Source organism: Falco biarmicus, chromosome 9, assembly GCF_023638135.1.
Source record: "Falco biarmicus isolate bFalBia1 chromosome 9, bFalBia1.pri, whole genome shotgun sequence".
Classification (NCBI taxonomy): domain Eukaryota; kingdom Metazoa; phylum Chordata; class Aves; order Falconiformes; family Falconidae; genus Falco; species Falco biarmicus.
This window is the reverse complement of record NC_079296.1, coordinates 52,663,998-52,686,259: the sequence shown is the minus strand read 5'-3', so window position 1 is coordinate 52,686,259 and position 22,262 is coordinate 52,663,998. Positions and strand designations below refer to the sequence as shown.

General features: G+C 39.1%; 1 protein-coding gene across 1 annotated transcript in view; it reads left to right on the top strand.

The window, feature by feature from the left end:
- Window positions 1-814: 814 nt before the first annotated feature.
- The window catches only part of DHX32 (DEAH-box helicase 32 (putative)), a 26,161-nt gene continuing 4,713 nt past the window's right edge, over window positions 815-22,262 (top strand). The window contains exons 1-7 of the mRNA XM_056352537.1: window positions 815-1,446; window positions 4,185-4,378; window positions 5,832-6,204; window positions 8,905-9,150; window positions 11,397-11,496; window positions 11,615-11,773; window positions 21,235-21,426. Coding sequence (XP_056208512.1) covers window positions 1,177-1,446; window positions 4,185-4,378; window positions 5,832-6,204; window positions 8,905-9,150; window positions 11,397-11,496; window positions 11,615-11,773; window positions 21,235-21,426 — 1,534 coding nt within the window. The 5' untranslated portion in view covers window positions 815-1,176. The remainder of the gene's footprint in view (window positions 1,447-4,184; window positions 4,379-5,831; window positions 6,205-8,904; window positions 9,151-11,396; window positions 11,497-11,614; window positions 11,774-21,234; window positions 21,427-22,262) is intronic.

Here is a 22,262-nt window from a genome sequence, read left to right as displayed (position 1 = left end):
TGCTGAACAAAAGATTTTTCTTCTACTTCTCTGTGTTGGTTTCCTATGCTGCTCTCATCAGAGAATGCATTAATAGCATCATAGCCAATATGTTCCAAAGCCATGAAACAAGAAAAATGTGTAAGAAGAGGCAATAACTTTTGTTATATTACTTGGTGCAGAAAAAGCTTGATACAGAAAAAACATAAAAACATACAAGTATTGTGCTCATAGTCTGTTCATCAAGACATTATCTGTACCATTGTTCAAGAGGACACTTGCCTCTGGTACTAAAATAAAAAAATTTATTTAATATTTGTGTTACAGTACAGATCAGTCAAGATTAGGAAACTTTTGCTGCTTTTAAGTCCTGAGAGTTGGAGTTCCTTTACATCAGTAATATTTTTTTCTTCCCCCATCTTTCAAGGCCACTTCTGGTGCCCTTGAAGGAATAGAGTTGGCATCTCTCTGCTTTTTTTAATGCCTTCAGTACCTTTTAGATTTTTAATTGCGGCAAAGCCGTCAAAGCCTTGCAAGATTTCCAAGTAGAGTTAATAACCGGAGTCTATAAAAAGACTCTTTACTACCCTGACTTTCTAAAGCACTGCAAACAGCACAAACCAAAACCACCGGCCGTTCCTGACAGGCGCTTCCAGCAGCGGTTACCGCCGCTCCCCGCAGGCCCTGCGCCGTTGTGGCTGCAGCCGGGCGAGCCCCATTGTGCCGGGATTAGTGGCCACATGACCACCTCTGCCCTCACAATCATCGCTCCCCAGCCTTCTGTCCACGCTGGCAGCAGCGATAAAGGTCAGGCTCAGCGTGCTCTTTCCCAGTTATTCCCCAGCCTGGCCCAGCAGGAGCAAACGCGCCGCTGGTATGCACCGTCAGCCTTGAACGCGCTCCTGTGGTGCAAAAGCTCCTCATCTTCTCTTAGCTATTTTAAAGAGTTTGGATGAGTTTTAAAATGTATTTTTCTAGGGGTTCATTGGGGTTATGAAACCTTGAAGTGTGACAAACAGACCCCAAAGGCTGGACCCCAAGACTGAGCTTTTAAACAGAAGAGCTGGGAAACATTAAATCCTGAAGCAAGCAGAAATGGATTCCTCGGGTTCAGGGGGCCCTGAGTGATCACTCAGTACACAAAGGGCTCCTGCTGTTACTGATCTGGTTTTGCTGGGAATAACATATGTAAGAAAAATGGAGTTTTTAAGCTTTTCTCCAGAGATCCACTGCTTTTCAGAATTACTTGACTGCAGCGATGGTGATGAAGAGGAAATACTAGTATGTGGAGAAGATTTCGAGCTCAATCCTTTTGATGGCTTGCCTTACTCTTCCCGTTATTATAAACTTATGAAAGAAAGAGAAGAACTTCCAGTATGGAAAGAGAAACACACTTTTATGGAAAGTTTGCTTCGTAATCAAATTGTGATTGTGTCAGGAGATGCTAAGACTGGCAAGAGCTCCCAGGTCAGTACAACATAGTTGGTTGGGGGTGTTAAAATTATTTTTAGACTATTTAATGTTGTACACTTTTCAGAGTTATTGTTACTCTTTTACTAATATTACACATTTTTAAAACAGAAAATTCTTTTTGCAATGGATTTACTATTCACAGCTGTTGCCCTTTGCTTATATTAGGCACATCAATATCTAGATTTATATTATACAAGTATATGGTTTCTGTTAGTAGCAGGCTGTTGCTATGATGAGTACCGCACGGTACTGCAATATAATAACATCCAGTTCTGAGGAGCTCAGCCGCGGTGTATGCACACAGTTGTGTTGAGTTTAGCAGTTCTCGGTGTAGAAACAAACGTGCAGCCATCTCTTGTAATCTGAGGTATTAAGGCCAGAAATGGAAAGTGAAATACAGAAGGTGAATAAAGATTAACGCAGCCAAATACAAATTTATATATATATATATATGCATGCATTTAAATAACTTTCTCCAAATATTCACAAACAACCAACACTTACCAGACATTTGTCCATTACAAGCCATTTTTATGGGTTTGGTGATAACTTTTGGACTTCAGGGTAAGCTAGGCACTGAAGAATAACACTTCTCAGACTGTGGTTGCCATAAACAACTAACAAAAATCTCAAACCGCAACTTTTTATGTGCTAAACACTAAATCTAAAAATATCAAGCCCTTTCTGAACACTGAAGAGCACTCACATTAAATACTATAGTTTAAAATTCAGAACCAAAAATACAGACATAACCTTAGAAAAATTCTGTATAAAATGTTATTGTACCTACCAGTATAACACTGTAAAGTTTTGTTTTGCTTGTGTATCACAACATCACATCTCAACGTGAAAACCTATCAAAAATATATTTTCAAACATATTGCAGAATGTGTCGGCTAAAATCCTTCCCACTGACATTACTACTGGCTTCAGAGGCGCCAAGGCTAAGTGTAAAATACTTTAGGACTTCTTTCAGGTTGTTTCTGTTCTTTATCAATAAACCATTCCTTCTGCATTTGGCTGGCCACTATTTTGTTCATTTGGAGAATTTTATTGCCTTCTGCTTAATAATGACTGAACTAATCATTTGATCCTTTTTTTGTCCATCGTCACATTGAACACCCAGTGGAATTTTCGAACTCTGCAATGCCTGTACTGGACTCAATGCATATTCTTACTTGAAAAACATGTTTTGGTTCAGATTAGTGCTATACCAGGAGAGAAATACAGTGGATTTGCAGGCAGGTCATAAGAGAAGGTGGAAAAATGTTCTCAGGGAGTGAAGGACTGAAATCAGTAGGGCTGTTTCTTGGGCAGAATTAATGTTCTTTCCCTCACTTCAGCCAAAAGCAAATGCTTTTTCCAAGCATACACAAGTACTTCACCGATCTAATGTTAAAAGACGTCACTGAAGCTAAGATCTCAGTTGACTCTAAACATGCAAATATCCACTGGGACTATCAAATTCTGTTGCAATAAATCTGTAACGATCTAAGCCTGTTACAGTACTCTGTTACAGTAAACAGAGAAGAATTTCCAGTCAAGTGTTGTTTATGACTGGGTTAAGGAGGAAACTTTCCAGCAGGTAAAGCATGTAGGATAATTACTGTGGCAGTGCATCTCCTATCTACCAGAGGCTTTGATGCTGGACACTGCTAGTGATCACATATCGAACTCGGGTCATCATACTTCTCATTGGAAATTCCTATAAAAAGGATACACACCAACATGGTGACTGGAATAGGTTTTGATGTGCAAAGTGTTATATACATTACTGACTGTAATGTATATAAAACAAAATGTATAATAATAAACAGCTTGCTAAGAAATGTTAGATTTTTTAATTGCCCTTAAACAAGCTTAATAAGATGTAAAATGCTGCTAGCTGTTTTCTAAACATTTTTAGAAACATAAATAACTATGGAGAAATAAGTGATAGGTGGCTGATGCACCCAATTTATGTATGTTGAATAAATAAAGGGTTTGAAACCTAATACTTTCACTAAAATAATATTGATAATGTAACTTCACTTTCTCGTGCATTAACACTCATATTTTCTAGTGCTGCTTTTCGACTGTAAATATATAAATTAGAGAGCTACTGCATCAGTTTCTGGAGCAGTTCAGTTTCAGTTATCTTTGTTTACAGAGTAACTAATCTGAAATTATATCTATTTACTGGGGCATTTCAGTTTGAAATCATCTTCTTCCTGGGAGATGTTTCTCATGTCGAGCACCTGGATATGACATAGCAGGGGCAGGCGTACCACTACGCCAGCTGGGAAGCCCCTGGCAGCTGCACTAACGTTGTTGGCTCGATCAGCAGATGCTTAGGAATGACACTGCCAGTGGTACCCGCTCCCCAGAGGCCAGTTCTGACCCTCCTGCAACATACTCAAACTAGAGTATGAGTAATACTCATATATATACACTCAATATATACATATATACTCAATACTTATATATATATACTCAATACTTTCAGCTGAGAAATTCCCAGGTAAACCTTCTAGCCCGTGTCACTCCAGGTCTCAACTACTTCAGATATTCCAGGAGTTGACATTTGTCAAGGGAGATAATTTGGGTGTGAGGTACAGCTCATCCATCAGCAGGCAGACGGCAAGCAGCAGGTGCTCAGCTTGATTTAGTTCTGCCGCACTATTTCTTTCGCATTACAGTCTCTGCTAAATGTGTTAAACACCAAATACACCTGTTTTCTTACTTACCTCCAGGTTCCTCAGTGGTGCGCTGAGTATTGCCTCTCTGTCCACTACCAACACGGCGTAGTGGTATGCACGCAGGTCCACAAGCAGACAGCAGTGTGGCTGGCGCTGCGTGTCGCTGATGAAATGGATGTCAACGTTGGCCACGAAGTGGGCTACTTCATCCCATTTGAAAGCTGCTGTACAACAGAAACCATCCTGAGGTGTGTGTGTTTGGGTTTTAATGCCTTCAGACTAATTAGCTAGCTCACAGTTCTTTGCAAGGGCAAAAGTTTGCAGCCGACAGCACTCCAGTCCTCAGCCCTTCATTGCAATGCTCCATTAATGTGGTCAGGACAGATGACCTAATAACTGGGGGGCGGGGAGGGACACCCATTGCTGGAATTGCAAAACATTTTTGCATACAGTATGAAAACAAAACCACCAACACTGCTCCCTAAAGTTGCATACGCTATTTTGAAATGCAGATTCTGGACATTTTGTGATCAATCAATAAGCTGCAAAAGGCTTGAAGGAGGTATTCTGTGCTAAGTTGTAGTGGAGATTTAAGTGGGCAGGGTTCTTGTCTGTGCCCAGCTTCATTAAGCACCTCAGGAACCTCCATGCCATTCTCCTTTTTCTTTTGTTTTCCAGTACAGGAGTGTTCATTACCATATGGGGATAATCTATCACAAAGTAAAGCTGGAATTTAAAAGCAATCAAAAATCATGGCTAGAAAAGGTTATATTCAGTAATAAGAAAAAAAAAAGCATTTAGGAGGATTTTAAGAGCTAAGCAATGCACTTAATATATTAAATATAGGCAGGTGACAGCAGCAACACAGCAATTCAGATTTTGAACGTCTCTGAAAATTAGGAGAGTTATTTTCTCTGGTTCCTTAATATGGCAAGGAAAAACTATAAAATCTAGACCATAAGCCTTTTTCCCCCAGCCTCTGACTTCCAGCAGATACCCACCACTTCTGAAAATCATGTTCAACCACTCTTCTTTTTGCGTGTCCTTTCCCCTCTACGGAGAAGCCTGTAAACCTCATCCTATGGCACATCTTCCTGCAGCTGCTCCTGGTGTGAAAGGGAGGTGAATCCTATCGTCTCACACATCAAAACCTGGTTAAAGAACTCAACGTTCTGCTGAGCAACATAGGAAAAAATAGTATCTTTTTAAAAAAATGACAGTGGCAGGAACAGTAGGGATAAAAGCAAGGCAGGCCTTACGGCATGAGTTAATGTCTCATCTTGGTTGTGGCACTGCCTCACGTGTGCATGTATGTTTTCTTTTCTCATCTAAAAGTATTAGTTCCTAGCTCAAGAACTGATTACGGCATGCAATATGCTTAGATAGCTGGGAAGAGGGAAAGCAATATAAGTTATGATTTCAGGGCGGAAGTACTTCTCCTTTTGACTAGAGCATCCTTTCAACCACAGAGACACTTAGTGTCATTGAATTACACTGAGTTTCTTCTAGCTCCTTAAAGAGGGATTTAAACACGTAGTTGAGACTGTAATACAGTCTACAAAATAGACTCTTTGCCCTTATCAAATCTTTCTTGTTAGAACGGAAAGAACCGAGCTGTCCCCAAGACCCTGAATTATTTTCTTACAATCAATACTGAATATTCCGAGAAACTTTGTAGAATTTTCTGTTTGTACGTTGCAGGTACTGTACAGATGATATGCTACAGAGGGAAATGATGTCTACACCTCTCCTGAACTGTTATGGTGTTATCATCTTGGATGACGTGCATGAAAGAACTGTTGCAACAGATGCGTTACTTGGTCTTCTTAAAGATGTCTTGCTATCAAGACCAGAACTGAGGCTGGTAATACTCACCGCACCTCATATGTCCAGCAGACTCCAGAATTATTATGGCAGCATCCCCGTGCTAAGGGTGGAAAACAAACACCGTGCTGAGGTTGTATACTCTTGCAGCATTCAGCAAGACCACTTTCTGTCTGCACTAAAACTGCTCTTTGAGATACACCATACGAAAGAGAAGGGCAACATTGTGATCTTTCTGGCATGTGAGCAAGTAAGTTATTAACTGATTCCAATATTTCTGATTTTAATCAAGAAACAACTTCCATCTGTGCTTTTATATGAGAGATATATATTTGATATATGTTATATCAAATTATATATATGATATATATATATATAAAACATTATATATATCATAAATATATATATATATATATATATACACACATACACTTAAGGCCAGTATCTAAGACACGAGACCCTGCCAATAGTTTTTGTCATTTCAGGTTCTTCCTACAAAAAAGTTACGGTATATGTAACACCGTAGTGTATATATATAGCATAAACTAATATGCTTAACGATCAGATTTTCTGTATGCTTAAAGAAAGGCTGCACGATGCAGAAGGGAGCGAAGGCTGTATACAGGGACAAGGGCCACAAGACGCGGGCAGTCAATACATTACAATCTGTGCTGGCATCGGGGATATCACACTTTGTTCCTGCAGAACAGGGACAACTAGAACACATGCCCGGTTTGCATAAACATCCTTATATGCGTGGATGTTTTTACCTTAAACCTGCCTACACGTTTTTTCCATTTGCATCTTCCTCTATAGCTAAAGCTTCCCAGTCATTTCTGTACACAATAGCAGGAGGCAAATGCCACTTCAGAGGTGCCGCCGATAACCCTGGGTTCTGCGTGGGCTTGGCTGTTCTAACTAGCGACATCTCTGAAACTTGGAGGACAGCAGTGATGCTCTAAATTCACTGCTGCCAGAATTGCACCATCAGGTCCTTTACAGCTGTCAAAGCAATCTACTCGTCAAATAAATATTTTAAGACTTGAAGTTATTATAAATTATAATTATTATTATTATTACTACTACTATCCTGGTAGTGATCTTCAACCTTCCACTTCATATCATTAAATCTGCTTTAGAACAACAAATTCACCTTAGTTGCTCCAGGAGACAATGACATTTCCCAAGCGGAGATAAATGACCATTTGATTGTACCGTTATATGTAATGTTTTTCTCTGTAAAAAGTGGGGTGGATATGTAACACTTCTAATAATGGTAATTATCAGTTGTAAACTTCATAGACACAAATTTTACAAATTACAAATTAATGAATTCTCTGTGTCAGTTCTCATATTTACCATAGAACATGTGAGAGAGAAAACACAGACTTCCAGTTTTAAAGGACTGGGAAAAAAGTTTCATTTCAGCTTGATTTTTTGACAAGTAATTCCCACACCATACTGAAATAATAATTCCTTGCTGGGAAGAAATTACTTAGTTTTCTCTCTCCAATGAACAAAACGCTCATCGCGGACTGTTACCACACAATTCACATCCTGTGCGTCCTTGCCTAACTGTGATTTACTGTTTCATATCGCTAATGGCTCACTGTTCCCTAGTACTCAACTGTCCCTTAAACCGAACAGAAATATGAATAAACATGAAGATTTATGTGTTGTCTTGGTGCCAGCCTTTAGATGTCACTGTCGTATCTTTGTAAGACTTTTGATAGGATACTTTCAACCTATAACTACCATAAATGTAGTGTTGCTCTCAAATAGAAATTCAATCTGGTTTTTCCATTTTGAAAAGTGTTAGCTAATAAAAATGCTTTTGGAAAAAAAAAATCCCTTTCAAACTGAACAAGCCTATGAATGATGTTTGTGTACTTTAAAAAAAAAATAAATCAGTTCCAACACAAATTATTTTATATTTAAAAAAAAGACTAAAACAACAAAAAACCCCACCTTTTACGATTGATATTCAACGTCTGAATTTGTGAACTATTTTAAAGGTGATGTTCCATTAACAGAGCTAAGGGACATTTTATTGACTTAGTAAAGTCTTCATAGAGCTTATTAATCATTAGGGGAAAAAATTAAAACCTTTACAATACTTATATCTTCTTAAATATAATAATTAATGTAAAGTAGGGAGGTTTCCACATACTTTGATCTTTTTATGTATTGTAATGGGACTAAGAACATAACAGTAGTTTCCAAAGTGACCCAAATATAGGCTCTGCCGTTTCAGCCCTTCCAGCGATGGGGACATCAGGGAACGGAGTGGGGTGGCGCGGTGATTTGCCGCGCTCCGTTCCGTCTCCTGGGCACCCCTGCACATCGCACCCCTGCCAGCAGGGCAGGTCCCCCGTGGCCAGCCCCCATTTCCCAGGGGACACTGCCACTCAGGGCACCCCACGTGCATGACTTTGGTTCCAGCAGAAGAGAAAACTATTTGGGCACATCGCTGGGGCACCAGAGTATCTGCTACAGCTTTACCAGCCCTACACTCCCGACAAAAATGCACCAAACTGCTGATGCGGGAGCATCCTAGATGTCCCACATAAAGCTTAGTGACTGTTTCATAATTTCTCAGCCTTGCTATTCCTGTACTATATTCTTGCACATCTGTCTTCCCTTAGAGGATGGTTTGGATATGAATTAAGCAAGGAGGACTTTTTGAAAATTGTAGAAGAGGAAAAAGACATTTCAAATAACAGCCCAGCTTTTCCCTGGTCTATAGCTAGCAGATACAGTCAGGAAATTTTAATACATAGTTATGTTCCCTTTTCTCCCCTTAATTGTTAATCATGTAAGACTTAAATGTTGTTACAGTTTGATATGTAGTTAAAATTCATTTTAGAATTAAAAAGTTGTTTTAAAATTAAATATTGATAATTGGATTTCATATGAATGAAGAAAAAAGAAATCTTTCTCCTGATTACAGGAAATTGAAAAAGCTTACCAAATGATCAGACAGGAACAGGCTAATTTCAATCCTGACCTTGGAGAACTCATCCCAGTTCCTTTATACCCCACGAAACAAGACCTAATTCCCAAACCAAATCAAGACAAACAGAAATGCTGCAGAAAATACAGAAGAAAAGTGCTACTCACCACCAGCTTTGGAGAATCTTTGATTTGGATTAAAAATGTAACTTTTGTCATTGATGTCGGTGTTGAAAGAAGAAAGGTTAGTAAAGTTCACCAGATTCGGTATGCCAAACATGAACCATGCATGGAGGTTTTTCAGGGTGGGAGAAAGGGAAATGTACAGCTAATAGACTGATGCAAATGGTTTCTAAAGGATCAAATACTTTTCTATTCTTTTATGAGTCAGATTCTATAATATTTTTAACATTCAAATGAACAAAATTTAAATAACTTTCATGGACATCTCATGCGAAAACTAAGCAAGAAAACACAATTGCTTCCTACATTCAGTCAGAAAACAAAATCTTCACGTTTCTAAAACCAGATGAACACTCCCAGCTGGAACTGCCACTCCTTGGGGCACCAAACCAATGACATCTCATTTGCAAACTATAGCTCCCCTTAGTTTTGGCCTATCCATCATAATTATCTCTTCAGTACCTTACAGACAGAGCAAAATACAATCACTTCTTGGCTACCTATTGGCAGATTACCTGGTTTAGTAGATTAACCTCATCATTTCTTTAACAATTTAGTGATCAGTGTAATGTCACAGATCGTATAACGCCAAGGAATGCTCACACAGGGAACCACTCCTTTCTAAAGCCGCTTATGCTCCTTCCGGATACATGCCTCTATCCAAGCGCCTCAAAATGCTGCAATTTATCAAATCAGTCCTTGACCCTTTAAAGTTCAAAGTATGTCCTCAGCTCTTGTTTTCCACCCCATCCTGGGAAGGACTAGTGCAGCTGCAAAAAATACCTCGTTTCTTTCATTCACACAAAACTGATGTCCTAAAGAATGAGTAACTCTGTAGGAACAAGTCATTGCACGAATTGGAAGGCTGCACTACTACAGGTTTTGAAACTGTCCTATGTGTTTTGCTAGTCAAAATAAATATTCCAGTTAATAGGCAAAAGAAACAATGTAACGCAGTTTCTTTATATAATCCAGAATGGAATCACCAAAATCGAAGTGTTCCTAAAATTTTGGATTGGAGATCATCAGTCCTGATTAGCCCTGAAAGCAGTTCAGGCAAATGCTTGGAGACTACCACCACCTTTCATTTTCGTCTTAAGAAGTGTGTCTAACACTGCCATTTTTAAAGGATCCCATTTGGGGGGTTTAAACTAACTCAGCCTCAAGTTAAAGGGGAAAAAAGGAAAAAGGTCATACTGTTGTGTGAAATGAATAAAAGCCTAAAAGCAGTTTGCAATTAGACCATGCCTAACAACTTACTTCTGAAACTGCAGTTGTCTTGGATGATGGAAATGAACCTCACGTCCATGGTATTCTGAAGCCCAAAGTAAAATTCAGTCCTCCCAGACTTCTGTGAATCAGAAATATGAAGCAACGGGAAAAAAATCAGTTTCAACACAGTCCTGATGGCCATCAATTCACCTCTGTCAGTTATGCAGTTTTGACCCTTTAATTCAATGATTTTGTCCTAACACCTGAAGTTTAGTCCTCTCATACTCATTCCGCAGCACCTCAAATTCCCATTCAGTCTCTAGAGCTGGAAGTCAGCCTCATAGAGGCAAAGTTTTGTGCAGAACAAAATCCCACCTAAGTCTTGCATATATATATATTGCATAAATAATAAATTTACCCCGAGGAAAATAAATTTGTCCCCTTCACATTTTACCTTCTGTATTAAAACCCTGCTTAAAGCAGACAAAGTCAATTCAGATGGCGTGGCTAGAAAATCGCCTTATCCAGACGTTGTATGTCTTGTCATATACTACAGAAGCTTATGGACATCATCTGGTCGTCAGAACAGCGAGTGAATCAGCTCCTCTATTTAATCAAAATAAAGTAGAATTAAAAAAAAAAAAATATAATGGGGCATTCTACATCTTTAATACAGTCCTTATCTCCTGTACTGAACTGACAGTTTTCAGTATTAAGACAAAAATCTCAAGTTACAGAAAAAATGTTATCAGACATTGCTGGGATTCTGTCATTGGAAGAAATAAATAATCTTTTTTGATGATTTTTCTTGGTGATACCACAGATGTGCATTTTTTGTTTTAGTGATGTACATTTCTGGAGAAAAAGACATTTATCTTAGAGTATTCATACTGAGTTATTGCCAATTGCGTCTGTCAATTTATCAAAGCGCTGACTGGTCTCATTTCCAAGCTGGTGAAATACATAGTATAAAAAGCAATGAAACTGTTACTATACTTTCTGTAAAATGACCTAGACAAAGATTCAACACAGACCATTAATATTTTTGTAGTCTTCACTTACTTATCTGATGCTTAATATCTCTTTCATTTAAAGGTGTACAATCCTAGAATCAGAGCAGACTCTGTTATAACGCAGCCTATCAGCAAAAGTCAAGCAGAGATGCATAAACAAATTCTGGGCATGTCTTCATCAGGTAGAATTATTAGCTCAAAATTTAAATCCACTAGTTTAAATTATTAATAGAAGCAGTGTGGCAATGCAAAAAAAAATAATAAAAATAAAAAAGGTAATTTTCCTGAAATCTCTTCCAGGAAAACTGTTTTGCTTGTATCCTGAAGAATTTACACACAAAGAAATGAAACCACATCTAACAGCCAAAATCCAGGAATCAAACCTCACTAGCATGGTTCTCTTCCTGAAAAGGATGGATATAGCAGGCTTCGGACACTGTGACTTCATAAGCAGGCCAGGTAATGATGATGCACCAATTTTCCATGTCTTTATTATTATTTTTGCTGTTATTGAAAGATTTTGTCCTGGTTTTTACAGTACTGTTTTTTATTAAAGTACTTGTAATAACACTGCCACTGCTTTTACCACTTACCGTCTAGAACAGTTCCCAGTGCAATAGCTGCACTTAGAGAACGGGTATCACGTAGGAACTGTTTGCTCTGAAAAAGACCATAAAGTATCTGAACGGAATTGGGGAGAAAAAAGAAATTAAAAAAAAATAAACTGATATTCCAAATATCTTCTCATCTAGGTTTCATATTATCTTCCTGGAACCCACCAAGAAAATGTGTGTCTCATTGTACAAGGCATTGTACAGATATCTAACAAAATATATTCCTTTATTCAAAAGTTTACAACCTAAATAAACTACCGTTGTTACCTAGGAGGTATATTTGGAGGAAATCAGCTTTCGACTTATCCTCCAGCATCTCCCACCTCGAATTTACAATAAGCTGTTACTTAAGGACAAATAAACCTGAATAAACTTTCAAAGCTAGACAGGGAATATTCCAAATTTTGAGGTAAGAGTGTGAAGAAAGTTATTCTTTCTTTTTTATTATTTTCCTGAATCCATGTTTTAGGGCTTTTTGTATAGAAGGATATTTCCCTCTGTTCTGACCAACCACAAAACCCAAGCACCACTGCAAATTCTGCTTTTGACGTAAAACCAGTCCAAGTGAGGGAAATAGCACTGATTTCACTGGTTTGGGGATCCTGTGACCTACTGCTAGCTTCATTTGTGGTAATTTTCCAGTGCAAACAGAAAGTATCTCTATATTATCCTCCCTTTCCTCACACACTAAACAAAATTAGAATGATTGCTTAACATCTATGTGTTGTGCGCTGTAATTAATCAGTAACAAAGCGTTTAACTCCCATTGTTGGTTGTGTGATAGATTGTCAGTGGCGTTTTCAAGTAGAATTTCAGCTGCTTTTCCCTTGTCTGCCTGTTTAACAGAACCATGCCTGAAAGAAAAGTGAAAAAACATTGCCAGTCTGAGCAGTAACTAATGCAAGACTGATGAGAATCAGAGCATTTTGGCCTCGCGAGTGTCACCTCTTGTGTTGAATCTAGGAAACCTTCATAGAAAATGGTTATGGAATATAGCTGGCTTCCACTCAAATTTAGAAAGTATTTTATAAAAAATAATAATAATTTAAAAAAAAATAATCTAAAATGTACCAGTGCTTTTACTGGATATGAAGAAAGTTGTTCTTGAACTGTAGAATGAATTAGTGAAGTTACATTAGGCAAAGCACTTGGTATTTTAAGGGTTTAAAGGCAGAATGGAGGCGGTTGGTATTCAGAGAGAATGAAATGCTAGAGGCATTTAAGGATTTCACAGGTGCAGGAATTCTAAGTTTTATCTGTATTTTTGAGATAATACAGCTGAAGAAAGCATCTTGCTGATGTGTACAAAATTGTAAAGGTATTTGATGAATGCATCAGCTTTACTTGGATGGGCATCAAATAAGAAAAAATTTTTGCTAACTAGATCAAATGTGCAAGGTCAAGGTCGGGAAAACTTTGAGGAATTATTGAAACAGTGCAAGGAGCTGTTTGAAAAAAAGAAGAAATCCCCCAAATGCTGCAGGGGGTCCACTGAAAGGAGATGAGAAAGGTTGCACAATTTTTGGTGTCCTTCACATCTTAAGGTCCCACACAAGTAAACATTTGAAACAGTGCTTTAATTGTCTAGCACAGCTCTTCCCTTACCCTGGGACAGATCATGTGTTGGCTTTCTTTGCCTTGGGGCTTTCTTCTTCCCCACTTCTGAGTAGGCGACATACTTCTTTCCTACTCACACTTAAGTTATATCCCTGCTGTAATCCTCCAGAGATGACTATAAAGCTCACGCTATCAGAAAATACAGATAGTTTGAAGTACCTGGTGTGAAATACATGTGCCTGAAAGAAACAGGAATACTGAAGTAAGCAAATTTCTAAGGGGAGTTAGATATTGTATTTCACTAACTTACAGAATGCAAAACGTGTCAAGCTTTCAGGCACATAAAATCTTCTTTTGGGCTCTTCACCCTCCCAAGAGCTTTGGGGCAATGATCTCAGCCTGTGAAAGCCCAAGCTTTCTCATTCTGTGCCAAGACAGACCCAACCTGCCGCATACCCTCAATGGCACCGAGGTCTCCCATGGCTAAGGAAGCACAACATCCTCCAGCAGAAGCAGAGACTGACCCTAAAGTCACACCACAGAGTCCCTCCTGCCCAGCTCCAAATACCTCTGATCCTCAGCTAAAGGGGAGCCCTGAAGCTTTTTGGTTGCTAGTCACAGGGTCAAATGGAGGTTACAATTTTCTGGATGACATACTGCAGGAGAGTGTTGCAGAGAGGCAAAGAGAAGAGCCATCAGAGATGGAAAGCATCCTCTCTCGAGCAAAGAGATTATAGCTATCCAACAAGGCTTCACTGCCTTTGCTGGAGTCCCTTTAGTTCCATAAGCATTCTGAAACCTGAAGTGATGGAGACAGCTGAGGACGAGGGATCTCTGGGGTGGCAGACCAACCTAAGCGAAAAAGTTGAGCAACAAAGCTCACAAAACAAGTAGTGTGGGGGTTTTGACTCGAAGAAAACTCCTGGGCACAACAGTTCTTATTCCCATCTATTACCAATACATACAAAGGCAGTTTGCCCACCCTCGACCAGACGTGGCACAAGACCAACTGGACCAAAGCAATGCCCCGCAAACCAGCAAACAAAAGGACAAGGCTCTATTTCTCTATGTTCTCATTCGACCTGGCCAAACCCAGTGCTGCTCAGAACAGAGAGAGACTAAAAAACACAAACAGCCTTGCTATTTCTCTCCAGCATGGTTTGTCCTGGGCTTGACTATTCCAAGCCCCTTCACCAACCTGGACCTGATTTGCCTGTAACGGGAGTGAACACACCGCAGCATCTCCCACGTGCCACACGCACCACACGTGCTGCAGGCTCTCCTATGCACCGTTTCGGTTCAGCTAACGTTCTCAAATTTTCTTCGCCGTTGAAACAGATGGAGGCTTTGCGAATTTTTTCAATCCAAGGTGAATTTTTCTTAAACAAAATAATGTTCTCACTGAGATGACAGAGTAACGTATGGACATGTGGTGAATAAACAAATCAAAAGTACACCAAAATGTATAGCCAGATTTCAAAGAGTACTTCAGTCCATTCCCTGTACATGACATAGAGAACATATAGCAGATAAGTAAAGAAACAAAAATTACATCAGTAAAACATTGTATTTCTGCTCAGCAGCAATGTGCACAAGTTGGGTTTTTTTCTGCTGCTCTGAGGAAAAATAAAAGCCTGGATTAACTCTGACTCATTACTGCATTATGAAAGCAACAAACATGTCAGGCTTACAGCTGTTGCATTTAATTCACGCTATAATCGAGATGAGTAAATGCAGCAGACTTGTTACCCTTTTTAGAATTCATGAGCCATATGAAAATGTATTTGGCACTGCAGTTCTGAAGTGCATTATTTGAATTCCTGTGCCACTATAATAGGGATGTGTTTACATTTTTATCGGTTAATCAGCTCGATCTTTACTGTGTTATATAATGGGACAAAAAAACTCCTTTCCCACGGAGTGCAGCAACATTACGTATTTTTGTAGATCACTGGAAGATCCCTATTTAAACTATGCAAATCAGTATAAAGATGAAGCCGTGTACAATTTCCATAAGAAATCAAGGTGAAAGCAGTTTGCAGATTCTGCGTTCATGCAGAATTACCATAAAAAAATTCAGATTAGAATGTTTGCTGATGGGCATGCATACCGTGACATTTGAGAGCTATGCTCATATAACCTCGCTGATAGTGTATTTCTAGAATCTCCATAATCACAAAGTTGTATAAATGCATGTAATTTCAAATTGTTTCAGAAGCAACATTTGTTTGCATATTTTTTCATTAGAAGCAGACTGTCAAAGACAGAAACTCAATGTGCCACACAAGGTCTGCTCAGCTGAGATCACTTCATGGCAGATTCATTATATTAAGTCCACTTGCCGATTCTTTGATGTTTTAATTTCTGAACTTCATCGATTAAATAGCATTATGTATCTTTTAATGAAAAGCTTTCTGATAGAATAGACACAGTCACATACTTCATAGTCTGTACTGCATAAATCAGTGGAAAAGCATAAAAGGAATTGGAGGAGGTAAGGACCAGACAGCAGAAGAATAAACAGAGGAAGCAAAGGGCAGACTGGACAATCTGACCCTTAGCGGCAGTCCCGTATTCGTGGGACTCAGAGCAGTATGCACAGCCCACGAACTGAGCACACACTCCACTGAGCGTAGCCAGTCATTTAGAATAGGGAGCTGGAATCACAAAGGGCATCCCAAACAGGAGGAGGAGCCCAGTTCTGCTGAAGCTGCACTACTCTCATGCCATGTAACAACAAAAACCAAAGGGATTAAAAGCATTTTTATGCCATTATACAGTATTCATTTAATTACACTGTTTGTAGGTGTAGACACGTGTTGCACAGTCACGTAACGTGCTTTGAGGATGACACAAAGCAGACAGAAAACTGACTTCACTGAAGAATCGGTGCTGCCCCTGGTGTGCGGATACTACTGTGTGTGTCTGTGTTCGTAAAGGTCAGCCGGAGCTGGTGTACCTGCGGGCAGGACGGCACCGCAGGGACCATCACCAATCCACGTGGAGCAGTGAGGCAGCAGCGTGAGGAGGAACAGCAAGACGGCAAAGTATGACCTTGGAAAAGTAATTTTGAATGATCGACTATAACGTCAAAATAATACTTACAGAATAAGTGGCTTCAGACCATGACAGACTCATAAAAGATCCTACCTCGTAACTTACACGGAGGAAAAGACAAGATGAAACCTGCACACAGAAGCTTGTCCTTGCAGAAGGAAAACGTCTGCATAATTTGAAGAAAATTTGGCACTAGATTTCTCTGTATCTTCAGTTTGCTATCCAAGGAGCGATGTTAAAGAACAGTAACAGAAAATGCCATTCCCCAGAACCGTTATCCCTGCAGTAATTACTCTGGCAGTTCCTCATGCTGTTAAGCCTAACAGAAGCTGGAAAAACTTGCGGTTTGCCAGGCAGTGAATCAGCTCTTTAAAGACAACAAACCTTCACCTGACATTCATGTCAGCTCTAACTTTATGGCAATTACATCCATGGAAAGAAAAGATCTATCAAGAAAAGTATTTTACATACTCAGCATTTTCACAGAGTAGGAGGCCAGAACGCAAGACCTTTAGATCCTCCAGATAAGCATGATATAGTAGTTAAATGGACTATTAAAAATCACGGCATTTATGTTTCATCCCTCTCTCTAACATTCTCTTATTACAGAACTTTGGGCAACTTGCTAAATCACTTGCTTCCTTAATGCAAAAAGCTTAATATTTTAAGATTTATTTTATCACACCTTACGCACTGCAGTTTCAGCCACATAGGATGTGATACTGAAAAGATTAAAGGCGCAGCTACCTTTAGAAACATAAACTTACTCTGCTTGTGTCAAAGTTACAAAAAACTGGGAAACAAAAAATATCATTTTAAGTCAGTTGAAACTCTCAGGTAAATGATTTCAGTGCTAACAATAACATTTAGTTACATATTTGTTTTATGATCAAAAGTAAAAACCATATTTATATAAAACTGGTCAGATTTCCTGAAACAAGTCCAGAGCAACCCAGCCTTCAGTAGTCAAAGAACGCAGGCAAGGGAAAGAAAATATCAGATTAGGAAATACCTTTCAAACTTGCAGGGGTGTGACAGTTTCTCGTTGAAAGCACAGGACACATCACGAGATCTTCTTTTTAACTCTGCTCCTGTGAACGCAGCAGTCAAGTCACAAAGCCGTGTGGTTTGCCTCAATGGCAGCGGTAGCTAGCATTGGCGAGCAGCCCTAAAAGTAATGACGCTTGCTTGCTAAAAATCATTATAAAAAAGTATGAGTTTCTGTTTCTTAAAGAAGAGCTTTCCATATCTAAAAACGTATACTATTTTTGCTTTATCATAGTTTTTATTTAAATAGGAAACATACCATAAAGAACACTCAAATGAGCATTTTCTGTTCTTACAATGTTTTTTTATTGATTATGTGACTCAATCTGAAAGCCTGTATCTGAAAGCCCTAGGCTACCTTTTATTTTTCATTGGGTAGTTTGGTTTTTTTAGTTTGATTTTTGGGTTTTGGGTGGGGTTGGTTTTTTTGTTACACTGTTCCTTCACCTGCTCTAATCTACCTTTACTATCCTCTCCTTTCTGGCACCATAAACCTCCAGAAGTCGTCTTTTTTTTTTTTTTTTTTTTTGTGGTAACACTGATAGCAAAATAGGAAAGTAATTTCTGTTTATAAATCTCAAAGCAACTAACTCTAGTGCATAAAAATGCAAATTACTGATGCTATCAGGGGATTGAAATTGACTGCCATATAACCATATATTTTGTAAGTTCTAGCACAAGCTACTTTGTTGATTTCTGGAAATTAGCTTTCCATGATTTCCGAGCAATTACTGTGTGCCTGAATGACCATTTCACTCTCCCTGTATTTTCAATCACTGATATCTATTTCCTGTCACTGACTCTCATTCTTCATCAGCTGTTCCTTTTAATTTCTTTAAGCTTCCTAAGCATTTTCTCCTCAGCTTTTGCAAGGGCTCAGCTTTTATCCCATATGTCTGATAACAAGTGTCTCTAGAGGGAAACCCCCCATGTACAGGCAGAGATATGAACTCTAATGCTGAAATAAAACAGGTCCACAGATTTAACAGGAATTTGCAGACCTCTGAGAGAACATCTATGAAAACTAACAGGAAGTGTTTTAAAATTAAGTGAAGTCACAACACTAACAGATTTACACACTGGAGAAGTTCTGTAAAAGCTCGTGTAAGAGGTATTAATAATAAACCATTTTTTCCCCTTCAGACATTAGTAAAGGGTTAAAACCAACAGGTGCTTGCTTGTTTCCCATTTTACTTTTTTCTTTACTTCGTTATAACCCGTTAATTACAGAGTGACAGTAATAAACTAACAGTTCACTGCCAACAAAGTAAAAACCCAAACTCAAAGATTTTCCTGCAGGACGACGGCAGGGTGCCTGAAGCGTGATGGTACAGCTGAAAGGGAAGCCCGCGCCCTAGAGGCTTGCTTGGCTTTTAATCCTCACGATGCAAAAGTAGCTTGCCAGCCACAGGGTCCCCTCCATAATGAATTACAGCAAGAAATTATTTTTAGTCATCTATTAATGAAGATGCAAGAACAAATATACACCCTGACGGTGTGAGTCGTTGTGCTTGTGTTTTATTTGTCGGGGGTGGTGGGGTGGTGGTGGTGTTATTTATTTATTTAGAGAATTTTTTTTTATTTATTTAGAGATATTTTTTTTTTTTACATTGGTATTCAAACTGACAGCAGCCCACGGAAGACTGAAGAACTGCCCGTGCAGCCATTCCCTTCCCCGCGCTGGGTATGCTTGGCGGGGGGTGAGGCCAAGTCCTGCTGAAGTGGAATTTTTGCCACCAACTTCATTAGGACTAGAATGTAACTTGTTATCCATGAAACAAACAACCAAACAGTTCCTTAAACTGGAATAAGGAGAAAGTCGCTGCAGTGACAGGAGAGTGGTTAGGAATGTAAGTGAACTGGCACTCAGAAAATAGATTGACCATTACAACAAGGCCTGGAATAGAAATCTCCCTTTGGAGAGAGCTGGGAGGAAAGAACCTTCACAATTCAAGAGTTTCCAAATTTCCCCCTTTCTTTCATGCTCTAACAATTACTTTTTGGAGAGTGCAGGCTGGACAACTTCTACTCAGCTTTCAGGTTCATCCTCTCTAGCCCCACAGCTATAGCCACCACGTTTGCACATAAAGGACTTCTATGCTTGTTTTGCCAAAGGGAACTGCTTCCACCAACAGCAGATTTCCTACACATATGCTCAAGTTCTCACTTTAAGTACTGATTTCCTTAATCCTGTCCTTTCAGGACATTTTTTTTTTTTTTTTTAATCACCACAACTGTGAGGGTTTGAATTCATTACACCATCCTTTCAGCAGAACAAAGTGTCACAGAGAAAACTTAAGACTATTTTTTTCAAAATCTGAAAAAAATGTCAGAATAATGCTTTACAGTTTTCTGGAACCTTCAGAAGAAAAAGCAGTCAATAAAAGGACTATGGTTTATGTAAGCTGTCCTCCACCGCCTCTGACACAGAAAAGTAAGAGAAAAATAGTGGGGGGGGGGGAAAGAAAACAGTAAAGGAGAAAGCAAGATAGTTAATGAGAAAGGAGAGTCTCTGTCAAACTCCCTCGTTACTTACTCCCATCCAGCTAAAAGGTTCAGAAGAGCTACAACAAATGCCACCTTTTAGTCTATCAAGAAATAACTGATGAGACGTAATGACAACTGGTGAACATGGTGGATTTGTGCCCATGTGTATATATTGTGGGTTGTCGATTTCATTCATCCTCATCCACAAAAGAGGAAGACATACCTATACCTTGTGGAGGTACTACTTATAGCATATTAACATGCCATTGATCAAAACTGAGTTAACTGAACAACTAACTGAATTAATTGTTGATACTCCAGCAGCCTTCAGCAAAAGCACATGCAGACCACTTTAGCCTGAAAGCTCAGCGCACAGCATACGCAGAAGCAACATCCCTACCAAACACTCTGGGCTGGCCTCCGCCTGCGTTTGTCTAAGACAGAAAAGCCACCACTTCAGTCTTCGTTCTCCTCTGCTTGCGCTGTTCAGATCCCCCGTCTTAAACACGAGACTGTAATTCCTGATTTCTTCATGTTTGCCTCTGTTCAACCCACCTCACACTCATGCTTCCTGCTCACTGTGTGGCCCAAAGTCACTTCTTTCCTACTTTCCCAAATTAGACTCTCAGCTTACCTAATTACCTGCCTGTATTCACTCATCATTTTTTCTGCCTCACTGTTCTCATTTCTACCCATGGAGGTTGTGAGGTTATACAGAGGTTAGAACCTACAATAAGGGAAAACAACGTTGAAATCTGTGTCGTGAAAGTCAATCGCTAGGGAGACATGTGCTCATATGTTTCCATTTTAATTATGACATTATGAAAAAACATGTAAAATAATAATTTTTTTTTTAAAAGACAACCAAGAGAACTTTGATTACCTGCAAGAATGGTAAGACAGCTCCAACTTCTGTAAATACTTGTCTTTTGTTCATAAACCTCTTTCCTAGAGCTGTTGTGTATCTCTCAGCACCCCACAAATGTGACCACCCCTCATCTATTACTTTTTCTTCTTACTCATTTACTCAAATGACAGAAGCTGACTTCTATGAATTTCACACAGGAAATATACAACTGAAATATTATAACGAGAATTCAGACATTCATTTATGTGTAGCTGTTCTCAAGAATTTGAATTATCTTTCCTTTTTATTAGCTCCTGAAAGCCTGATGCAAGCTTTGGAAGATCTCGATTATCTAGCAGCCCTGGATAATGATGGAAACCTTTCTGAATTTGGAATTATTATGTCAGAATTTCCCCTGGATCCACAACTGTCAAAGTCAATTCTGGCTTCGTGTGAATTTGAGTGTGTTGATGAAATGCTCACCATTGCAGCCATGGTAACAGGTACTCATAGATAATGTCTTACTGCATTTCTTGTGCCACCTGCCAAGTCCACATAAACCTTTTCGAAGACTATTCCCAAGGGCAACCCAAAGGCAAACTTTTGTTATTCACATCCTGAGTATTTCAAGTAAATTAGTATCTTTGGCTGTTTAAGTCTTGATTTTACACATGCAATGAAACACAAGTAATGAACTTGTAAGTAGCACTCCATTTCCATGCTTCAGCTGCCCCACTGGCTTCCAACCTTTAGTCAGAAATCATACACTGAACATCCCTTCAAAATTAACTTTCTTATCTTGTATTCTGTACGTTTGCTACAGACTGGAGCAGCAAATTAGGGGAAGTTCTAATTATAAACAATACTGAACCGGTGACCTACATAAGAATCACATTGTGATCTTGTTTCTCCATTCAAATACTTTTTGAAAATAACCTAACCTTAAGTATCCATACCATTCTGTCCTGACGGATCACTCTGCTCCTACATGGCACTGTAAGACAAACCAGCTGGCCCCAAAGACTGGACACATGATGGCTGGAGCAAGAACATTTACATTAAAAGGTTGTTAACTATAAAACCGCTTTCATTGATGTGACAGAACTTTCAAACCAACGCATAAATCCGATACTTAAAACTTATTCACTCTGCAAAAGCTGCTGTTGGAATCTTAATACATCAAAGATGCACAAAATCAAAGATTTTGGGATAACTGAGAGGAGGGCAACTCCAGAAGTTCAAAGAGAAAATAACGATGCTGACCTCTCAGGATCCCACCAGATAATGCAGGGCAGGGCTAGACTTGCATCCCTTCAGGTCTCAGCGTTACACAGTGATG